This window comes from Pteropus alecto, unplaced genomic scaffold (genome assembly GCF_000325575.1).
Source record: "Pteropus alecto unplaced genomic scaffold, ASM32557v1 scaffold78, whole genome shotgun sequence".
NCBI classification, from domain to species: Eukaryota; Metazoa; Chordata; class Mammalia; order Chiroptera; family Pteropodidae; genus Pteropus; species Pteropus alecto.
In genome coordinates, this window is record NW_006443124.1 from 14,107,857 (window position 1) to 14,125,927 (window position 18,071).

General features: G+C 58.7%; 2 protein-coding genes across 2 annotated transcripts in view; one reads left to right on the plus strand and one right to left on the minus strand.

The window, feature by feature from the left end:
• The window catches only part of UNC5A (unc-5 netrin receptor A), a 161,041-nt gene extending 149,462 nt beyond the window's left edge, over positions 1 to 11,579 (plus strand). Inside the window, exons 3-16 of the mRNA XM_025040608.1 lie at positions 2,503 to 2,646; positions 2,888 to 2,991; positions 3,117 to 3,297; positions 3,883 to 4,050; positions 4,515 to 4,679; positions 5,658 to 5,846; positions 5,952 to 6,254; positions 8,887 to 8,974; positions 9,222 to 9,390; positions 9,562 to 9,795; positions 9,929 to 10,078; positions 10,159 to 10,323; positions 10,981 to 11,159; positions 11,394 to 11,579. Coding sequence (XP_024896376.1) covers positions 2,503 to 2,646; positions 2,888 to 2,991; positions 3,117 to 3,297; positions 3,883 to 4,050; positions 4,515 to 4,679; positions 5,658 to 5,846; positions 5,952 to 6,254; positions 8,887 to 8,974; positions 9,222 to 9,390; positions 9,562 to 9,795; positions 9,929 to 10,078; positions 10,159 to 10,323; positions 10,981 to 11,159; positions 11,394 to 11,559 — 2,405 coding nt within the window. The 3' untranslated portion in view covers positions 11,560 to 11,579. The remainder of the gene's footprint in view (positions 1 to 2,502; positions 2,647 to 2,887; positions 2,992 to 3,116; positions 3,298 to 3,882; positions 4,051 to 4,514; positions 4,680 to 5,657; positions 5,847 to 5,951; positions 6,255 to 8,886; positions 8,975 to 9,221; positions 9,391 to 9,561; positions 9,796 to 9,928; positions 10,079 to 10,158; positions 10,324 to 10,980; positions 11,160 to 11,393) is intronic.
• Positions 11,580 to 12,656: 1,077 nt separating this feature from the next.
• HK3 (hexokinase 3) overlaps positions 12,657 to 18,071 on the minus strand; it is a 13,010-nt gene continuing 7,595 nt past the window's right edge. Inside the window, exons 12-18 of the mRNA XM_025040764.1 lie at positions 17,930 to 18,049; positions 15,640 to 15,735; positions 15,369 to 15,468; positions 13,563 to 13,746; positions 13,302 to 13,457; positions 12,907 to 13,140; positions 12,657 to 12,819 (exon numbers count right to left, since the gene is read on the minus strand). Of these exons, the coding sequence (XP_024896532.1) occupies positions 12,675 to 12,819; positions 12,907 to 13,140; positions 13,302 to 13,457; positions 13,563 to 13,746; positions 15,369 to 15,468; positions 15,640 to 15,735; positions 17,930 to 18,049 (1,035 nt within the window). The 3' untranslated portion in view covers positions 12,657 to 12,674. The remainder of the gene's footprint in view (positions 12,820 to 12,906; positions 13,141 to 13,301; positions 13,458 to 13,562; positions 13,747 to 15,368; positions 15,469 to 15,639; positions 15,736 to 17,929; positions 18,050 to 18,071) is intronic.

The following is an 18,071-nucleotide window of genomic DNA, read 5'->3' on the forward strand; positions in this document are numbered from 1 at the left end:
GGGACCTGTCCCACCTGTATCGGCGGGGTCTTCGCTTTCCCTGAGCATCCAACCTCAGCCCTCCTGGCCAGCACATCTGAATTTTCATTGATTTGTTGATTTTTCAACCCAAAGCCATCGAGTGCTTTGAGGTACAGAGATAGGCTTCCCTTACTTACCCCCAAACATGTCACAGCGGTAGCACCACACAGACACACGAACCAAAGACCCTGACCCAGAAACATTCTGTCGTTAGGCAAGTATGGTGGTGATCGGAGGCTGGGGGTGGCTGGGTGGACAGCGCAGGAGCCCCGCGACCCCCTCACTTGCCCCTACACCCCATCCAGAAGGCCAGGGGTTAGGGACCAAAGCCCAAAAACCCTCAACCCAAACTTGCTGATGCTATAAAAGCCTGAACTTTGCAAAGCCAAGCATCAGAATCCAGTCTAGGAGTATAATTTATTGTGTTACACAAACTGCTTATTAGACTCAGATTGGTGAGAAGGTGAGGACCCAAGCCCCAGCTTGGCCTCCGAGCCTTCACCTCTACCCCACCAATCCTCTACTTCCCAGAAATACTCAGCACCTTCCCCCTAGGCCTCCCCATGTGCCCATGGCACTCACACGTCTGCTCACACCCCACATGCTCCTGGGCCGACAGGGGCCCCTCCCTTTCCTCCCCAAGGCTGGCATCTGTTCACATTTACCAGGCAGGTGCAGACACAGCCGTGCCTCGAAACTGCTCCCTAGACCCGAGCTGTGCAGTGACCTGCAGAAAGGAGGACACAGCCCCTCACCTCAAGGACTGGGCAGAGCAGGGTCTGGGTCTCCCCGTGGGTCTGCCGCCCTCCCGGAGTTTGTGGGGCTCAAGGGCACTGCCTGGGGCTGGGACATGGCAGAAAAACTTGGCCCTCATTCACGACAGCAGGAAGGAGATGAGGTGGCAGGACAGAAGTGGGAGGAGGCCGGGAGAAAGAAATAGGCACGCTTAAATTTAGTGCTGTTCTCCCAGGCCGGGTTATGGGGCTCCTCCACCCCAATGGGGGATGGAGTGGCCTATCCACAGACCTGTCCACCTGGAGAGAAAAAGTTCCCAGTTGAGAATGCACTGGAGGTCTCCACGCCCAGGCGTGCGCATGGCTTCTTCTCGGAGGCCCCAAGACTCGGTGTGCTTGACGGGCAGCGGGGCCCAGGGTCCCTTCTATGCACAGACTCCGTGAGGAATCCTCGGTTCTCAGCCCTCATCCCACCCCCAGGGAACCCCAGATAATGACCTCAACCAGAGGTGACACCCCCACCCCCAGTCTCCTGTGAGAACTCACCAGAGACAGGGGCAAGTGACAGAACAGTCTGGGGGCCCGGTGTGGGAGCCGGAGAGACCGGTGAGTAGGGATGTGGGCAGGGTTCAGGGATAGACGAGATAGAGAAATTAAGAGAGAAAACTGCCTCCCTGCTCAGCCCCGGTCCTCCTGCAGTGCAGCTCTAATTGAATTTCTCTGTTAACAATGGAAACACGGTGCTCCCCGGCCTCTCTCCCTCCTTCTGATAAGCCAATGACCCGAGGGAAATTGGGGTCACGAGGAGGAGAAATTGGAAACAGTCTTTTCTAACTCCTGGGACGCTGGTTTCGGCAGAGGGCTGGGCAGCTGGAGGAGGGCTGCTGTCCCCCCTTGTGGGTCCTCCCCAAGCCCCCTGTCCCTGAGTCCCTGGCTGAGGTCAGGGGGCTCAGTCCATTCCTGAGAGGGGTCCTCCCAGTCCAGCTGGCACAGAGCAGGTCCCAACACCTATCACAAGCCAGCCTCCCTCACCCCCACCAACATTTCCTCTTATGGCCTGGGCACCCCCAGCCCGTCCCAGGGTGTCTACAGAGCACCCTGAATGTGCTTTGAACCCAGACAGCCATGGAAGGCGGCAAGCCCTGCCCTTCTGAGCCTCTGTTTCCTCATCCATAGAGTGGGCACAGTGCTGTCCAGGGGTATGGATGGAGGCAGATAACAAGCCAGCGTGTGGGAACCGCTTGCTAAGCCCAGGGGTCTATTATCACACTACGTAATGGCTGTAATTATGCTGTTAATAGCTGCTATTATATTATCACTGTCAGGATCCACTTGCTAACCCCCAGGGAGCTGAGCCAGATTACTTCCTCACCCTTTTTTTATCCACGAAGCCCCCAGGGCTGGCCTATCTGCCCCAACCCTTCGGCCTCAAGTCCTGGGAGGCCAGCCCCTGCTGCCAGCCCTGCTGCCAGAAGCTCCTCTGTGCCCTGCTCTCTGAAACACATGAAGTCCTTTTAGGGACATTTTTGTAAGTGATTCCAGCAAGACAGGCCTTGGGTAATGAAGTATAAGGAATGAAGAGCTAAGAATGTACTCCCTGCCCTCAGGGGATATAAACTGAGCTTCCCGTGGGACCCCTAGAGTTCCCTCCAGGCTGAGGGTTGCACCAGTGTCTGCCGTCAGCAGGATGGGATGGGGAGGCTCCATGTGGCCCTGGGCCCTGGCTACCCACCCTTCCCGCCCTCAGGCCTGCCCGTCATGGAGGTCCGCATCAATGTCTCAAGGCAGCAGGTGGAGAAGGTGTTCGGGCTAGAGGAGTACTGGTGCCAGTGCGTGGCCTGGAGCTCCTCAGGCACCACCAAGAGTCAGAAGGCCTACATCCGCATCGCCTGTGAGTCCAGGGCCTGGCCCTTTGGCAGGGGTGGCCCCAGGGTGTCACCGGGGAAGGGGATCCGGTCTGGTCAGAAAGCCTCAGGTCCTGCCTTGATGGGAGAAGAAACTGCCTATGGACACTGCCAGCCACCCCTAGTACCCCTGGGCACTTGGCACTTCTTCCTGCCATGGACCTTGGCCCCTGCGGGACCAGGGGACATGAGGCACTCAGGCTGGAGGAAACTCTTGTTTTCTCCCAGATTTGCGCAAGAACTTTGAGCAGGAGCCGCTGGCCAAGGAGGTGTCCCTGGAGCAAGGCATCGTGTTGCCCTGCCGCCCGCCGGAGGGTGTCCCCCCAGCTGAGGTGAGAGCAGCCCCCAGGCTTGAGTCGTGCCTGCTCAGACCCCCAGGCTGGCCCCCCAGGGGCCACCCCCGTGTGGACAGGGCCAGCGCGGGCGAGCAGTGCGGCCACATGGCTCCCTCTCCCAGGTGGAGTGGCTCCGGAACGAGGACCTAGTGGACCCGTCCCTGGACCCCAATGTGTACATCACGCGGGAGCACAGCCTGGTGGTGCGACAGGCCCGCCTGGCCGACACGGCCAACTACACCTGCGTGGCCAAGAACATCGTGGCACGCCGCCGCAGCGCCTCCGCTGCCGTCATCGTCTACGGTGGGCCCTGGCACTGGCCGGCGGAGGGAGATGCAGGGGAGGGGTCCTCAGGGCTGTACTGTGCGGGCTCCCCAGGGAGCCAGGGCCAGAAGGGCCAGGCCATGGCCTGACTGGGAAGGGCAGGGGGCTGGCTGTGGCTGTCAGGAGCCGAGGGGCGTGTCTGGGAGATGTGACATGGGTTGTGGGTCATCTGTGGTCAGACGGTCCCTTGGCTTACTTGTGGGCAGAGGGAGATGAGGGGACAGAAGGAGCCTAGGAAAGGCAGCCCCAAGTGGTAAGCAGGGTCCTGGGTACCTCCGGGAGCAGACAGAGGAGGGGGTGCAGGAGTCACAGGTGTAAAAAGCTGGGGTCTGAGCCGAGGGTCCCAGAAGCTGCAGTTAGGCTGGCTGCCCCAAACACCCGCTGGCGGAACGGGCCGTGGAGTGGGTGCTGCCCAGCTCCAGGGGCACTGGGCAGAGCGTGGCTTCCCCTCCAGGGCTCCCCTCCTACACAGCTGGAGCCCCAGGTCTCTCCCTCCCTGGCCCCTGGGCCGGCATGTCTGAGGAAGCCCCCGCTCCCTGACCCAGTCCTTCTCTGTCCGGCCAGTGAACGGTGGGTGGTCGACGTGGACCGAGTGGTCCGTCTGCAGTGCCACCTGTGGGCGCGGCTGGCAGAAACGGAGCCGGAGCTGCACCAACCCGGCGCCTCTCAACGGGGGTGCCTTCTGTGAGGGGCAGAATGTCCAGAAAACAGCCTGCGCCACCCTGTGCCCAGGTACCAGCGGCCGCCGCCTCCACATCGCTCTTCACCACGCCATCTCCGTGCCCTGGCTCCATCTCGCCCCCATGGCTCCATCCCACCCGCCCGCACGCGGGGCCAGGCTTTGTCTGCACCTGGCTCAGCCTCAGCAGAGGAGCTGAATCCTAGGGCCTGAGGGACAGTCAGGACCGTACAGTCAGTGTGGGGCAGGGGCAGGGCTCAGCCTCGTCTGCAGGAGGGTCACCGTGCAACCCAGCGCCCACAGTGCCCCAGGGCCAGGACGGCCAAGCAGTAGAGACAAGCAGGCCAGTATCATCGTGCCTCCCGTCATTAGCATGTGTCATTCAGGTCAGCTGGACACCAGAGGGTGTGCAGACCAACGGGCTTGGCCCTGGCCCTGGCCTTATACCCGGAGCCTGGGCTGGCTCCCTAGGCTGACCGCACCATCTCCTCTCTGTGCTTATCTGTCTTGCGTCTAGTGGATGGCAGCTGGAGTCCATGGAGCAAGTGGTCAGCCTGTGGGCTCGACTGCACCCATTGGCGGAGCCGTGAGTGCTCTGATCCAGCGCCCCGAAATGGAGGCGAGGAGTGCCAGGGTGCTGACCTGGACACCCGCAACTGCACCAGTGAGCTCTGTGTACACAGTGAGTCTACGCCCCGGGAGTCCTCTCCAGTTTGCCAGGATTGTCCCTGCCCAGCCCCAGGAAGGTAGAGGCTGAGGGTGTCGGTCCCTTGCCACAGGCTGCACACTTTCTCCAAAGCTCAGGACCCTCAGGGACCACCCCCATCCCTAACACATCCATACCCCAATACCTCCCCCACCTCCCCTGAGACATGCATGCATTTGAGCTTTTATTGTGCACACATGGCCCTGGCTTATCTCCCAAATCCCTTCCCTACCTCTCCTGCAGCTTCACCTCCTCCCGGTCCCCCAAGTGCTCATGCAAGTCTTGTGGGGACACTGGGCTTGAGAGGCCTGTTAATTACAAGGCCATAACTAACAATTAAAGATCTCTGTTGGATTTTTTTCTCTAGAACACACCCTCCCCCATCCTTTCAATTAAAAACCTAATTATCTGTGTCAATTCTTTTCTGATGGACATTTCTTCCATTATGCAAAGCCCTTCTAAAATCAATACAGCTTCCTCCAGGCCTTCAATCACTACTCCCCGGCCCTGCCCCAGCCTGGGAGGCAGACAAGGGGAAGAGCCCTGGCAAGAACCTACCAGGGACCAGATTTACAGATCTACCCAGGAAGCAGATCCTTGTTTAGGGGATCCTAGGAGCATCTCCTAGCCCCAGCTGCTCTGGGCCCCAAAAGAGGGGGTTCAGCTTAGTGGCCCCAGGCCACGAGGGGAAGTGTCTCTTCCCCTTCATTCTCCAGCAACAGCCTGAATCAAGCCTGTGAGGGATGCGATTTGCAGAGTGACAGCAAGGTGGTGGCAGATGCAGGACTGGGAAGCACACATGCCAACAACATGCTCCCTGTGCCCGCATCTGCTGCCCCGCTAGTGCTGATGCCCAAGGAGTGGGGGCTGCACTCTTCTGGGGTGGAGACCGCTGACCTCTCCTCCCTGGCCTCCTGCACTCTGCCCCTCCCAAGGCCATGCTCTCTCCCGCAGCTGCTTCTGGCCCCGAGGACGTAGCCCTCTATGTGGGCCTCATCGCTGTGGCTGTGTGCCTCCTCTTGCTGCTGCTCGTCCTCATCCTGGTTTATTGCCGTAAAAAGGAGGGGCTGGACTCGGATGTGGCTGACTCGTCCATCCTCACCTCAGGCTTCCAGCCCGTCAGCATCAAGCCCAGCAAAGCAGGTGGGGTGCCCCTGCCCCCAGCACTCCTGCCCAGGGCCCCCGTGTAGGGGCCGCTGGACGGGGCCATCCCCATTGCCACTCCCTGAGTCTGTCTTTATCCTGCAGACAATCCCCATCTGCTCACCATCCAGCCAGACCTCAGCACCACCACCACCACCTACCAGGGTAGCCTCTGTCCCCGGCAGGACGGGCCCAGCCCCAAGTTTCAGCTTACCAACGGGCACCTGCTCAGCCCGCTGAGTGGTGGCCGCCACACCCTGCACCACAGCTCACCCACCTCTGAGGCCGAGGACTTCGTCTCCCGCCTGTCCACCCAAAACTACTTCCGCTCCCTGCCTCGTGGCACCAGCAACATGATCTACGGGACTTTCAACTTCCTCGGGGGCCGGCTGATGATCCCTCATACAGGTGGGAAGGGCCCCAGAGTTTTCCAGGGAGCTCTAAGAGGCAAGGCTAGCCCCTGTGTCCCTCATGGAGGAGGGCGGAACAGCCCCGAGATTCCTCTTGTCTCGCTCAGCCTCACCCCAAGTGCTGAGCCAGGCCAGCAAGGAAAAGGGGTAGAGTTTGTGAGGGGATCCAGTGGTGGTTGGCAATGGGCCCATGGCCAAAGCTGTCTCCCCTCTGTAACCCAGGGCAAAGGACTTCTGTCCATTCATGTACCCAGCCAGTCAGCCTGCATGCACCAGGCTCCATGCGGGCCCTGGGCCCTGAGTTGGGGCAGATGAAGAGACAGCAGAGCACAAACGCCTGGACAGGGTGCTCCTCCACCCACTGCCTCAGTAAACCTGACAGGGTCCCTGAGACACGTTGACAGAGAATCTGTGGACCCTTTTCGTGGTCATCTTTCGAGGAAGCACCGCAGCCTCTGGTGTGGCTGGCCACTTCCACCCTGAAATTCTCTGTTCCCTCGCCTTACGTGGCCCCCTGTGGCCCTGATTTTCTGTCCCCTCTCCGACTTCTCTGGGTGCCTGTTCCCTAAATGTAGGTGTTCATCAGAGCTCCCTCCTGGCGCCCTACCCCACTCCACGGCTTTAATCACCACGTCTGTGCAGATCACTCCCACTCCTCCATCCCCAGCCGCGGTTCTCATGGGCGACAGAATCGCAAACCCAGCTGCCTCCTGGGCAGCTCCATCTGGATGTCTCACAGCACCTCAGGTTCTTTGTGCCTAAAACAGCACCGTCTCCCACCCACCCCCAGAACCTCCTACTTCCTGGCCTTCCCCACCTCAAGGACAGCATAGTCAGAAACTGGGGGTCACCTTGACCTCCTGCTCTTCATTTGCCCCCCCTCACCCCTACACCAGCTTCAGTCACACACCCATCCCATCGTTCTTCCTCCTCAGATGCTCCTGCATCCATCCTCCTGCTTCTTGTCTTCTCCGCTGCTGGGCCCTGACCACCACACCTACCTGTCATCTGGTTCACAGCTCCTAGTATTCGCCCAATGAAGCCAAACTTTATCACGTCCCTCCCTTGCCTGAACGTTTTCTGGGGCTTCCCAATGCCCCCTGCAAAGCCCACGTGACAAGGCCACAATGGCCCATCCCCTGCTGGCCAGCTGCAATGGCTTCTCCCCTCCCAAGCATGCTTCTGCAAGTGGCAGCCACAGTGGGCTTTCAGCGCCCCACCCACACCATGCTGCCCTCTGCACACATGAGTCCCTCTCTCTATCCACCGGGTCTTGGCCTGGCAGCTCTCCTTCTCTGTGCCTCATGTCCCTGCTGCCAGGATTGCCAGGATGATGAGGTGAGATGGTCCTAAGATGCCAAGCTCTTAGGAAGGAGCAGGCACAGGCGCACAATGGGTAGGGTGGGTGAGCTGCTGCTCTCCCTGCCTTGCCTCAGCACCCATCACCCTTTACTGCCACCTACTTGTCTTTCTCCCCACTGGGCTGGGTGCTTCACAAGAACAGGACCCATGGTTTTCTCTCCCTTTCCTGAGCACTTGAGCATTCACTGAATGGGAATGGGGGTGTGCATACCTCCGCCACAGAGAGCACTCATGCGCAGATCTCTGGGACTGTCACCAACGCTGGCAGCCTGTATCAGGAGGCAGCACAGGCCAGTGAAGGAAGCAGTAGCTGTAAATACGGTATCAATGGCTCCCCTCTCCTGGGCTTCAGCTTCAGCCGGCCCACCCTGTCGCCCATTCTGGAGAGCATGCACGTGCTTTTAGACTTGGCGAAAGTCATAAAATTTTGTCCCCTCCTCCTAATGCAGGGGATCCCTATCCCCAAAGGACAGGAAGGCGGGGCAGGACCATACCTCACCATCACTAGAGCAACTCCCCAGCCCTGTCCTCCCGTGTCCTGCCCCACTGCCTCTTCCCTAGAACCACTGCTCCCTCAGCAAGCACTTTCTGATGCCACCCCTGCAAGATGCTGGGACAGAGGTGTATCAGCTGGACACGAGGACATGTGTGCGATGGCCCCAGACCAGGGAGGGCTACCAAAGTGAGCAAGGCCCGGCCCCACCTGCAGGGGGTCACTGCCAAGTCAGGAGCAAAGTCATGCATGGTAGCTGAGAGTAGCCTTCCTTGTAGGTGGCTAGGGCTGATGGAGGTGGGGAAAACTTGAGCAGAGCAGGAGGGTGGGGCATCCAGGTAGAGGTGCGTCCAGGGCAGTGGTCTCAGAATGGCGATTATGCAGCACAAGCTGGGCTGGAGATGCTGCTGGAAAGGTAGTTGAGGACAGGTGAAAGGCCTTAAATGCCAGGCCGGGGAGCTGGACTTTACCCCGGAGGCGGGGAAGGTAGGGGCAGCATACCTGGCACTTTTTGTTCCAGCGTTTTCTGTGCCCAGACTAACAGGGCATGCTTTTTCCACCTGAGTTCCCTTGGCCTCTCTTGGGGTCACTGTGATTCAGCTTCATGCCTGTGTAGGTAGTTGGACAGCCTGACAGTCTCAGTGTCACCTCTGTCCCCAGGCCAGCACAGCACCAGTCAGTCCTCAAAGGGAGGCTCACGTAGAGGCTGGCGGAGGGGGGTGTTTTGTGTCTTTGCAACTCTGTAAGCCCCAGCTCTTCTCTCGCTCTGTCACAGGGATCAGCCTCCTCATCCCCCCAGATGCCATACCCCGTGGAAAGATCTACGAGATCTACCTCACGCTGCACAGGCCAGAGGATGTGAGGTGTGGGCACAGGCCCTGCTACTGGGGCTGCGGGTCCTGCCCCCTGCCTGCAGTCACCAGGAAGCCCCCTGCCCATCCACTGTCGGGCTTAGTCTGGCCTGGGCTGAGGGAGGGCCAGGGAAAAGATGCCCGTAAGCTCTGCCCAGCTCTGCTTCCCAGCCGGGATGCCGCTGCCCTGCCCTGTCCTGCCAGGTGCAGGACAACCCACTGACGACTTTCTCTCCCCACCTGTATTTCCCCACTTGAGGTTGCCCCTAGCCGGCTGTCAGACCCTGCTGAGTCCCATTGTTAGCTGCGGGCCCCCCGGAGTCTTGCTCACCCGACCTGTCATCCTCACCATGGACCACTGCGGGGAGCCCAGCCCCGAGAGCTGGAGCCTGCGTCTCAAAAAGCAGTCCTGTGAGGGCAGCTGGGAGGTAAGCAGGCTGCCCATCCCCCACCCCACGACTCCCCAGGGAGCCAGCACAGGGCTCTGAGCGCAACCCCACGTCCCACGTGGCCCTTGCGCCACACTCCTGTCCCCAGTATCTGGCCACCCCTCAGAGCTTCACTTGGTCATCAGCTGATGCATCGGGCCCTGCCCATAGGACGTACTGCACCTGGGCGAGGAGTCGCCTTCCCACCTCTACTACTGCCAGCTGGAGGCTGGCTCCTGCTACATCTTCACTGAGCAGCTGGGCCGCTTCGCCCTGGTGGGAGAGGCCCTCAGCGTGGCCGCTGCCAAACGCCTCAAGCTGCTTCTGTTTGCCCCCGTGGCCTGCACCTCTCTGGAGTACAACATCCGAGTGTACTGCCTGCACGACACCCGCGATGCACTCAAGGTACCGCCCCCCACCTGCCACAGGGAGGCCTCGTGCCTGGCACTGAGGGTGGAGTGCCGCTGGCCCTGGGGAGGGGTGGCGATGGGGAACCCTCCTAGCCCCCAGGCTCAGCTGACCACCTGGGGCACTGCAGGAGGTGGTGCAGCTGGAGAAGCAGCTTGGAGGACAGCTAATCCAGGAGCCCCGCGTCCTGCACTTGAAGGACAGTTACCACAACCTGCGACTGTCCATCCATGACGTGCCCAGCTCCCTGTGGAAGAGCAAGCTCCTTGTCAGCTACCAGGTGAGGGCACTCAAGGTTCCTGGAGCTGGGCACACCTGGCGCTGGGCGCACCTGACATGGCCCCTCTGCCACCCCCCCAGGAGATACCCTTTTATCACATCTGGAATGGCACACAGCAGTACCTGCACTGCACCTTTACCTTGGAGCGTGTCAGCCCCAGCACCAGTGACCTGGCCTGCAAGGTGTGGGTGTGGCAGGTGGAAGGCGATGGGCAGAGCTTCAATATCAACTTCAATATCACCAAGGTGGGCAGGAGAGGTGTCAGCACCCTCCTAATGTGCGCCACCCCCCACCCCAGGCCTACCTGGCCACCTCCTCCTAAAACCAGAATCTGTTTGACAGCTTCCTCCAAATCTCTGGGGAGAGATGCAGGGGCAAACACAGACAGATGCAGACAGATGTGGTGGGACTTGGGGAAGGGACAGAGGAGGATGTGGGAGCAGCAGGAGGGAGAGGTGGAACAGCCTGGGCCCCCGTACCTCCCCGAGGAGGGACTTTGTACTAGGCCTTGAAGGATCAGTAAGCATTAGACAGGCAGCAACCAGGGAAGGGCGTTTCTGGCAGTGGGGACTAAGTGCAAGGACACAGGTGGCTGGAGGAGCACAGTGGGTTCTGAGCGGTCAGCAGAGGCTCAGCAAGGGTGACTTGGGGAAGGTGGGTGGGAGGGAGGAGGGGAATGAGGCTAGTGACCTCCACTGCTCACTGGCTGTGTGACTTTGAGTAGGTCACTGCACCTCTGAGCCTTGGGCCCCTTGGAGCCTCAGTGAGGGGGTGCCCACCCAGAAGCACCAGCGCCAACGCGGCACCACGTCCTGGGGTAGTTTGGGTGGTCCCCCAGCAGGAGACGGCAGCAGGCCTGGGCCAGGGGAAGTTCTAACAGCCATCTCCACTCCTTCCCCCAGGACACGAGGTTCACTGAGCTGCTAGCTCTGGAGAGTGAAGGGGGGGTCCCAGCCCTAGTGGGCCCCAGTGCCTTCAAGATCCCCTTCCTCATTCGGCAGAAGATCATTACCAGCCTGGACCTGCCCTGTAGCCGGGGTGCTGACTGGCGGACTCTGGCCCAGAAACTCCACCTGGACAGGTGGGTGGGAGATGGGTGGGGAGGGGCTCAAAGGCCACCTGCAGTTCATCCTGGCAGGGTAGGATGGGTGGGGTGGGCAGGATGCTCTGTAGGGCCTGTGCCCTCTTCACCGGCAACCAGGTATTACTCCGTGCTTGGCAGAGGAGAGGCCCTGCCCTCAGGTAGGCTGGGGGGCAGCAGCCTGGAGTGAGTCTGGGCCACTGACAGGCTCCCTCCCTTCACTCCTCTCCACAGCCATCTCAGCTTCTTTGCCTCCAAGCCCAGCCCCACAGCCATGATCCTAAACCTGTGGGAGGCGAGGCACTTCCCCAACGGCAACCTCAGTCAGCTGGCTGCAGCAGTGGCCGGACTGGGCCAGCCAGACGGTGGCCTCTTCACAGTGTCGGAGGCCGAATGCTGAGGCCAGCCAGGCCCCCAACGCCTACACTCTCACCAGCTTTGGGACCCACCAGGGACAGGCAGAAGCCAGACAGAGCCCCTCCCCAACACCTAAGGGAGTTGCGTGGACAGGCCCCCTCCTGGCAGACACTGTCCCTGCACACTGGCCCTTCAGACCCTGCTTACACTCCTGCCCCTCCATGGCCTGCCTGACCAGGCTGGCACTGCCACCTGCCCCCAGGGCCCAGAGTGGACAGTGCCGGGATCCGGGCTGGGCCCAGCCCATCTGTGTGTGTATATGTGTGTGGTGCTACCTCTCCTCCCGCCCCTGGCCAGGGGCCGCACACACATGGCATGCGCGCACACGCTGGGCTCAGGACGTGGCCCCGGAGCTCCCACCTGAGCTGGACCTTATGCAAACATTTCTGTGCCTGCTGGGTAGGGGCACGTCTGAAGGGCCTGGCTCCAAACCTATGGGACTGAGGGCCACAGCCAGACGGGGGGCAGCCCCTGGATTCAGGCACACGACCCCCACACGGGCACGTGCCCACGCATGTCTCGTGTGTCATCCCACACAAATCCCCTGCACACATATCTCATGCTGTACACCCAGAGGCCGCTCACGTCTCTCACACCCAGTGTCAGTCCAAATCAGCCTATCACATGCTGCCCTTCTCCCACCCACCCAGGGACACCCAACAGCTCCTCCCTATTCCTCCCCCCGCCCCCAGCCTCGAGGAGTCCTGCCCGATGGGGCATGTGAATATGCAATGGGAGTCCCGGGCTGGACAATGGCGAGTGTGCGTGCCGTGGTGTGCCCGCTCCTGGGGCCTGTCGTGTGAAGCTCGTGCCCTGACTCTGTCTTAAGTGCATTCATGCACTTACACTTGGCCTTATGTACACAGCCTTGCCCGGCCGCCGGGGCGCGTAGGGATTTTAGCGGACGTGAATGTAAATAAATTATATATATATATTGCTAACCTGAGTGCTACTTATCTCGGGAAGCCAGAGCTGGAGGCCGGTGGCCACAGAGGGGTCACACACGAGCTGTTCTGGGAGTCCTGGGTGGCTGGGCCTAGCTGGGGGACAGGTAGGGCCTGGGCCCTGGTCCAGCACAGCTGGTTCCTGGGGACTTCTTCAGACATGGGTCAGTTGGGCCAGGCGGCAGGCAACAGCAGTAACCAGGGCTGCACCTTTGCCCGACCCATCTTCTGACTGCAGGAAGGTGACCGTACAGCGAGGGGCCAGCTCTCGCACAGTGGCCGCAACCAATCTGGAGAAGCTGTGAGGGGAAGGGGCTGAGGTGAGCCCAGGACAGCCAGGTCCTACCTGGCCATGTCTCCCCGCCCAGCCCGGAACACAGACTCACTGGGGGTGCAGCTTGTAGAGGGTCCCATCCACTCCCACAGATATGGTCAGCTCTTCTAGGCCCCGGTTCTCACGGATCTTCTCCACCACAGCAGCCACACCTGCCCCACAGAGCTGAGCGGCCCGCTGGGACACAGCCTGGCACACCTCCAGGACCATCAGAGCGTCATCTGTGGTCAGAGGCAGCCCCAGATCCTCCAGGATGGCTCGGACCTGCCTCAGGGCCAGGCTGTCACTGGGGACAGGAAGGAATAACACACAGAGAGGCTGCATTAGCTACTTCTCTCTTGTGACTTCTCCATCCTCCAGGGTAGACCTCCCTCCAACAAGCATTCCACCCAAAGTGGACAGATAGACATGTTTGAGTGGAGGGAGAGATAATGCAGGTCCCAGCACCTTTCAATCTCAGAGAGAAACTTGGTCTTGAAAATGTCCCTGGTCTGAAGGCGCTGAGTCTGCTGACCCCGGAAGAGAACTCCAAGGCTGGTCAAATGCAAGAGGATGTGTCGGACGATCTCCCCCAGGTACATGCCACTGATCATCTTCTCAAACCTGCATGAAAGTGTGTGTGCACACAAGGCAGGGACCCCACCAGCTACTATCTCCGGCAGAAGCCACCACCAGCCACCAGCCACCCCTGCCCGGCTCAGCCCACACCTCTGTTTGCCAGGATTGATGGACGCCTGGTCCACACTTGCATCGAAGCAAGTGCTGAGCATGCCGAGAGAGCCATCATCCCCAAAGGCACCCCACTCCATGTTGATGCACATGTGGCCCGAGTCCCCAGCCACACTCGCCACGTTCCGAAGCTCTTCCATGTAGCAGGCATTGGTGCCAGTTCCTGCAGGGAGGCCAGATGGGGTGGGAGCCATTTACTGGTACACACAAGACACCTCTGAGCCCTCCTCACTCTGAGATGGCAAAATTTGGTCTCACTTCCTGCTTCTCCATCTCCCTCATGCTCGTGCCCTGCCCCGGGTCCTAGTCTTCCTTCCTTCCTGACTTTTTTTTTTTTTGCAGACACTGCCAGCACCAAGCCCTCCGGGCCTCCTCTATACTCCCTAACACTACCACCATCATTGCATCTCCCATGTTACCTCAGCATACACCTAAAAATGCCATCAGTCATGTCATTCCCCTGAGAGATGTGTGACAGCCCCCACTGTCAGCAGGCGAGAGGCCTAAGCAACCTGGACTGGCCTTCAGGTCTTTAGTTAAACTCGCGGATGCTGGGCCAAGAGCTGGGGACACAGACAGAGGTCAGACTCAAGGGGCCCCAGAGTGGCCAGAGGTAAGGCCATGCAGGATCATTCTTGTCTGACCCAACAGGTCCAATACTGCCTATATGTGACCAAAGAGAAGTGCAAGAGCACCACAAGTCTTCCTGCCTAGAGGATCAGGAAAAGATACAGAGAGGAAATGACATTTGGATTTGGCCTTGAAGCCAAGAAGTACAGAAAGGAAAAGCATTCCAGGCAGAGGACATACCCAGTGCAAAAGCATCCTCTTCTCTCCAACATAGTCATCTCTAGGCAGGTGGTCTCCTTGTCGGCCCCACCTGGAATTCCTCCACCCAGGGCTTTATTCCCACAGCAATCTGGGCACACCTGTCCATGCCAGACTCTACGTTCAAGAAGCTCCCGGTCCCATGGGAGGCTACTACGTACCTCATGCTCTAGGCGACTGATGCCAAGGACCTGCAGGCACCCTCCTCCCCCGCCTAGCCAGATCCCTTCTTTCAAGGCTTTCTTTGCAAGTCCCACTCATATTGGGACCCCTTTCTTTCTGAGTTTGGCCTTGCCGCCCTAGTGCAGAGAGTTAGATTCACCCCTCTCTGATTGTCACATGCTATTCTGGGCTCAACCCCTGCTAAACAGTCAGTTCTGAGAAGGCAGATGTTTCCCCGCTTCTTTATGTCTTCCTGTCCCTTCATCCAGCCCCAGCTGGCCACAGGATAGGTGCTTAATACTTAGAATCTCGGATGACCTGAAGGACTCTCACAGCTCATTCTCTGTCAACCCCCAGCCCCTACCCAGCTCCACCACTGTGCCACACTTCGCCCCCCTCTTTTCATCTTCGAGACCCCTCAAGACAGGCATTAATATTATCTCCATCTTAGAGATGAAGAAACCGAGGCTCTGGCAACCTGCCCAAGGTCATACAGGTTGAAGTGGCAGGGCCAGTATTTCCTCCCAAATCTGTACAATGCCAAAGCTCAGATTCATTTAACAGAAAGGCAAACTGAGGTTCAGAGAGCTTAAATGACTGCGAGTCAGCAGCTGAGCTGGGCTAGACACCCGAGCTCCAGACTCCTAGCCCAATAGAGTGTTCCAGGGCCCCGCTGGGTCAGATGGGAATGATCCCACATCCCCACGGCCAGAGGAATGTCCAAACTGAGGAAGCAATAAGAGGCAGTGAACTAGCATCAGGAAATAGAGGCACAATAGGCCAGGCCCTCCTCACCGACAATGAGGCCGACCTCGCAACGGGGGTCCTCGTAGCCACAGGACATCATGGTCCCCACCGTGTCATTGACAATGGCAACCACATTCAGCTCCATTGCCTGCACACAAAAGGATGCTGCTAGTTGCTGGGCAACATGGTCGTCACGGCAACCGTTGCTGGACCCAGAGGTCTCTACAGCGAAGGGCCCCCCTCTCAGGAAGCAGGAGACCCTTTGCTCCCCTCAAAGCCTGTTGCAGCCCCAAAACACCACTGGAGGCAGAGCCCTTGCCTGTCTGCGCCCGATGGCTTCCCGCAGCAGATGCACAACATCCTGGCCCTCGCAGTCTGATGCGTTGAAACCTTTCGTCCAGTTCAGGAGGATGCCCTGGTGTGGGATGGAGACAGGAAGGCCCCTTGGAATCTCACTTGGCCTCCCCAAAGCCTGCAACCCATCAGAAGCATACGACATTCCTCCTCCCCAAGCAGGATTCTGGGCCCACTCTGCCATAAAGTTGAGGGCCTTGCTCTCTGTCCCCTCCCAACTCCCCAGGAGCATCCCAGTGTGAAGAAACCTATTAATAACTGTCTGACCTATGTCTTGTAGTGCCAGAATGCTCAGATGGTCTGAGGGTCTGGCCATTTTAAGATGACTGTCCAGAAGGATTTGCCTTTTATAGGAGTTAGGAAGGAACAGAGCTGGTAAAATGGGTACTGTGTGTGAGAAAGGAGAGGACAGAGAAGGCTGAGGGCCACATGACAGCAGATCCTGCTCTTCCAGAAAGAAATAGCAGGAGTCGCTTGAGAGGAGGAATTCTAAGAGGTGGGACAGAGCTGTGTCAATGGGAGACTCAGGCGTGTATTCTGGATATTAGTGAAGGACGAATAGAAAAGCTGGCAAGATGGGAAGGAACAAGATAGATACACCTTCATTGTGAGAAACTGGCCTTAAATTGTGAACTTAGTGAGAGGGGCTTGGCTGTACTCATTTTAGTGTGCTTCCTCTGAGGTGGGTTATTCCATTTAGGAGAAAATGACTGTTCCGCCCCAGGTAGGAGTATAAAGAGCAGGTCCACAATCTTTGGGGCAAGAGATTTTAGAAATACTAACCATTATTTTCCCCAGTAATATTTCCCTTTATTCCTTTTCCCATGTAAACACAGCTAGGGCGTTATATGCTTATTGTCTCAAAAACAGAAACCAGAGAGAGTGAGAGAGGGAATGAGAGAGAGGCCAGTTTGGGGGAGACAGAACAAGAGGATTAGCAAAGCTTTCTTGTTCAGCAGACAGGACAAAGACTCCCTGGTATCTTACGCTCTTCACTCTAGCACACCCTTGCGGGGAGGGGAGGACACAAGGGAGTAGGTGATCTGAGAACAGATGAGGCCTCTTCCCTCCTTCCCGAGGGACATGTCAAGACCCAAGAGAGGAAGTGGCAGAGTCCAGACTGCACGTTCTTTACAGCAAAGGACGCTCACTGTGCAGCTGACAGGGGTCCCTATCTGGGAAATGGGGTCCCCAAATTGGTTTTTACCATTCCAAAGAATATAGGCTCAACACAGAAATTAAGTGCAGCAATTGGAAATTAACAGGACCGTGTTTCTTGCAAGCCTGATTTTGCATCCTGAGTCCCACCTGCTTCTCACACCTTACAAGGAATAATCAAAAGACACCAGCTGCTTAGCCTGGAGCAAAGAGGACCAGCAGAGAGACTCTGCCGACTGTGCGGGCTAGAGCAAGGCCAAGTACAGAGGCACGTGTCTGAGAACTCAGAGGGGGAGCAGAGGGCGACAGCCACATAAGGGCTGGTTGAAGTAGCGGAAGCAAAGCTTTTCTGTGACACGAGCATGGAAGACGCAGTGGATGCCTGCAGGAGCAGGGGGCTCTTTATCATGGGGATTTTTTTGGCAGAAGATGGGGGTGTTAAGGAAGGGACTCTTGGGAGCGTGGATCAGATGTCCAGGAAGAGCCATCTCCATGACAGCCATCAGGTGTGTGCATGAAAAGCCTAACGTTCTTGTTGAAGGACACGCAGAGGTGTGCGCTGAGTGCCTGCTGCTCTGCCATCCCAGTCAGGTAACCAGCCCTGAGCCAGGCACTGAGAAGGGGACACTGGCAAGGGGAGAGAGGGCAAAAGAACCCATGCAAGCGCAAGCCCCTTTGAGAAACTGGAACAAACGTTGTTCCCCACAGGACGCTAAGCCAGAACACTGGTGCTGTAGATGACATACAGTCAGCGTGTCTGCCGGGCAGTCGGGATCTGGGCCTACACTGCTCCCAAACGCCCAGACCTAACCCCGGCTCCACTCCCCTGCCCACTGGCAGCCCCCAGAGGTGCCCGTGTCCTTCTTCACCCCAGGCCTCTTCGTGGTCCTGGATTCCAGGCCACATCACCACACCCATCCACCCAGGCACATCACGCCTGGAGAAATGGAGGCTGAGTGTTGGCTTGGCCCAGTGGTGCCTTCGTCTGCCCCTCCGCCAAGCCCAGGGCACTGGAAGCCGCTGCCCAGCCTCCTGCTCACTCCATGAAGGGTATGTGCGTGGAAAGCCCTTGGGGATGACTTCCCTCCCTTTCTCACCTGGTCCAGGCCAAGCTGCCTGCACGGGAAGGAGAAGGTAAAACCTAAGGGGAAGCTCTGCCCGCTTAGGCCCTGCTTCTGCTGGAAGTCCACTATACAGTCCACGATGTGGTCGAAGAGCTGCGGGGCGGGGCAAGTCAGC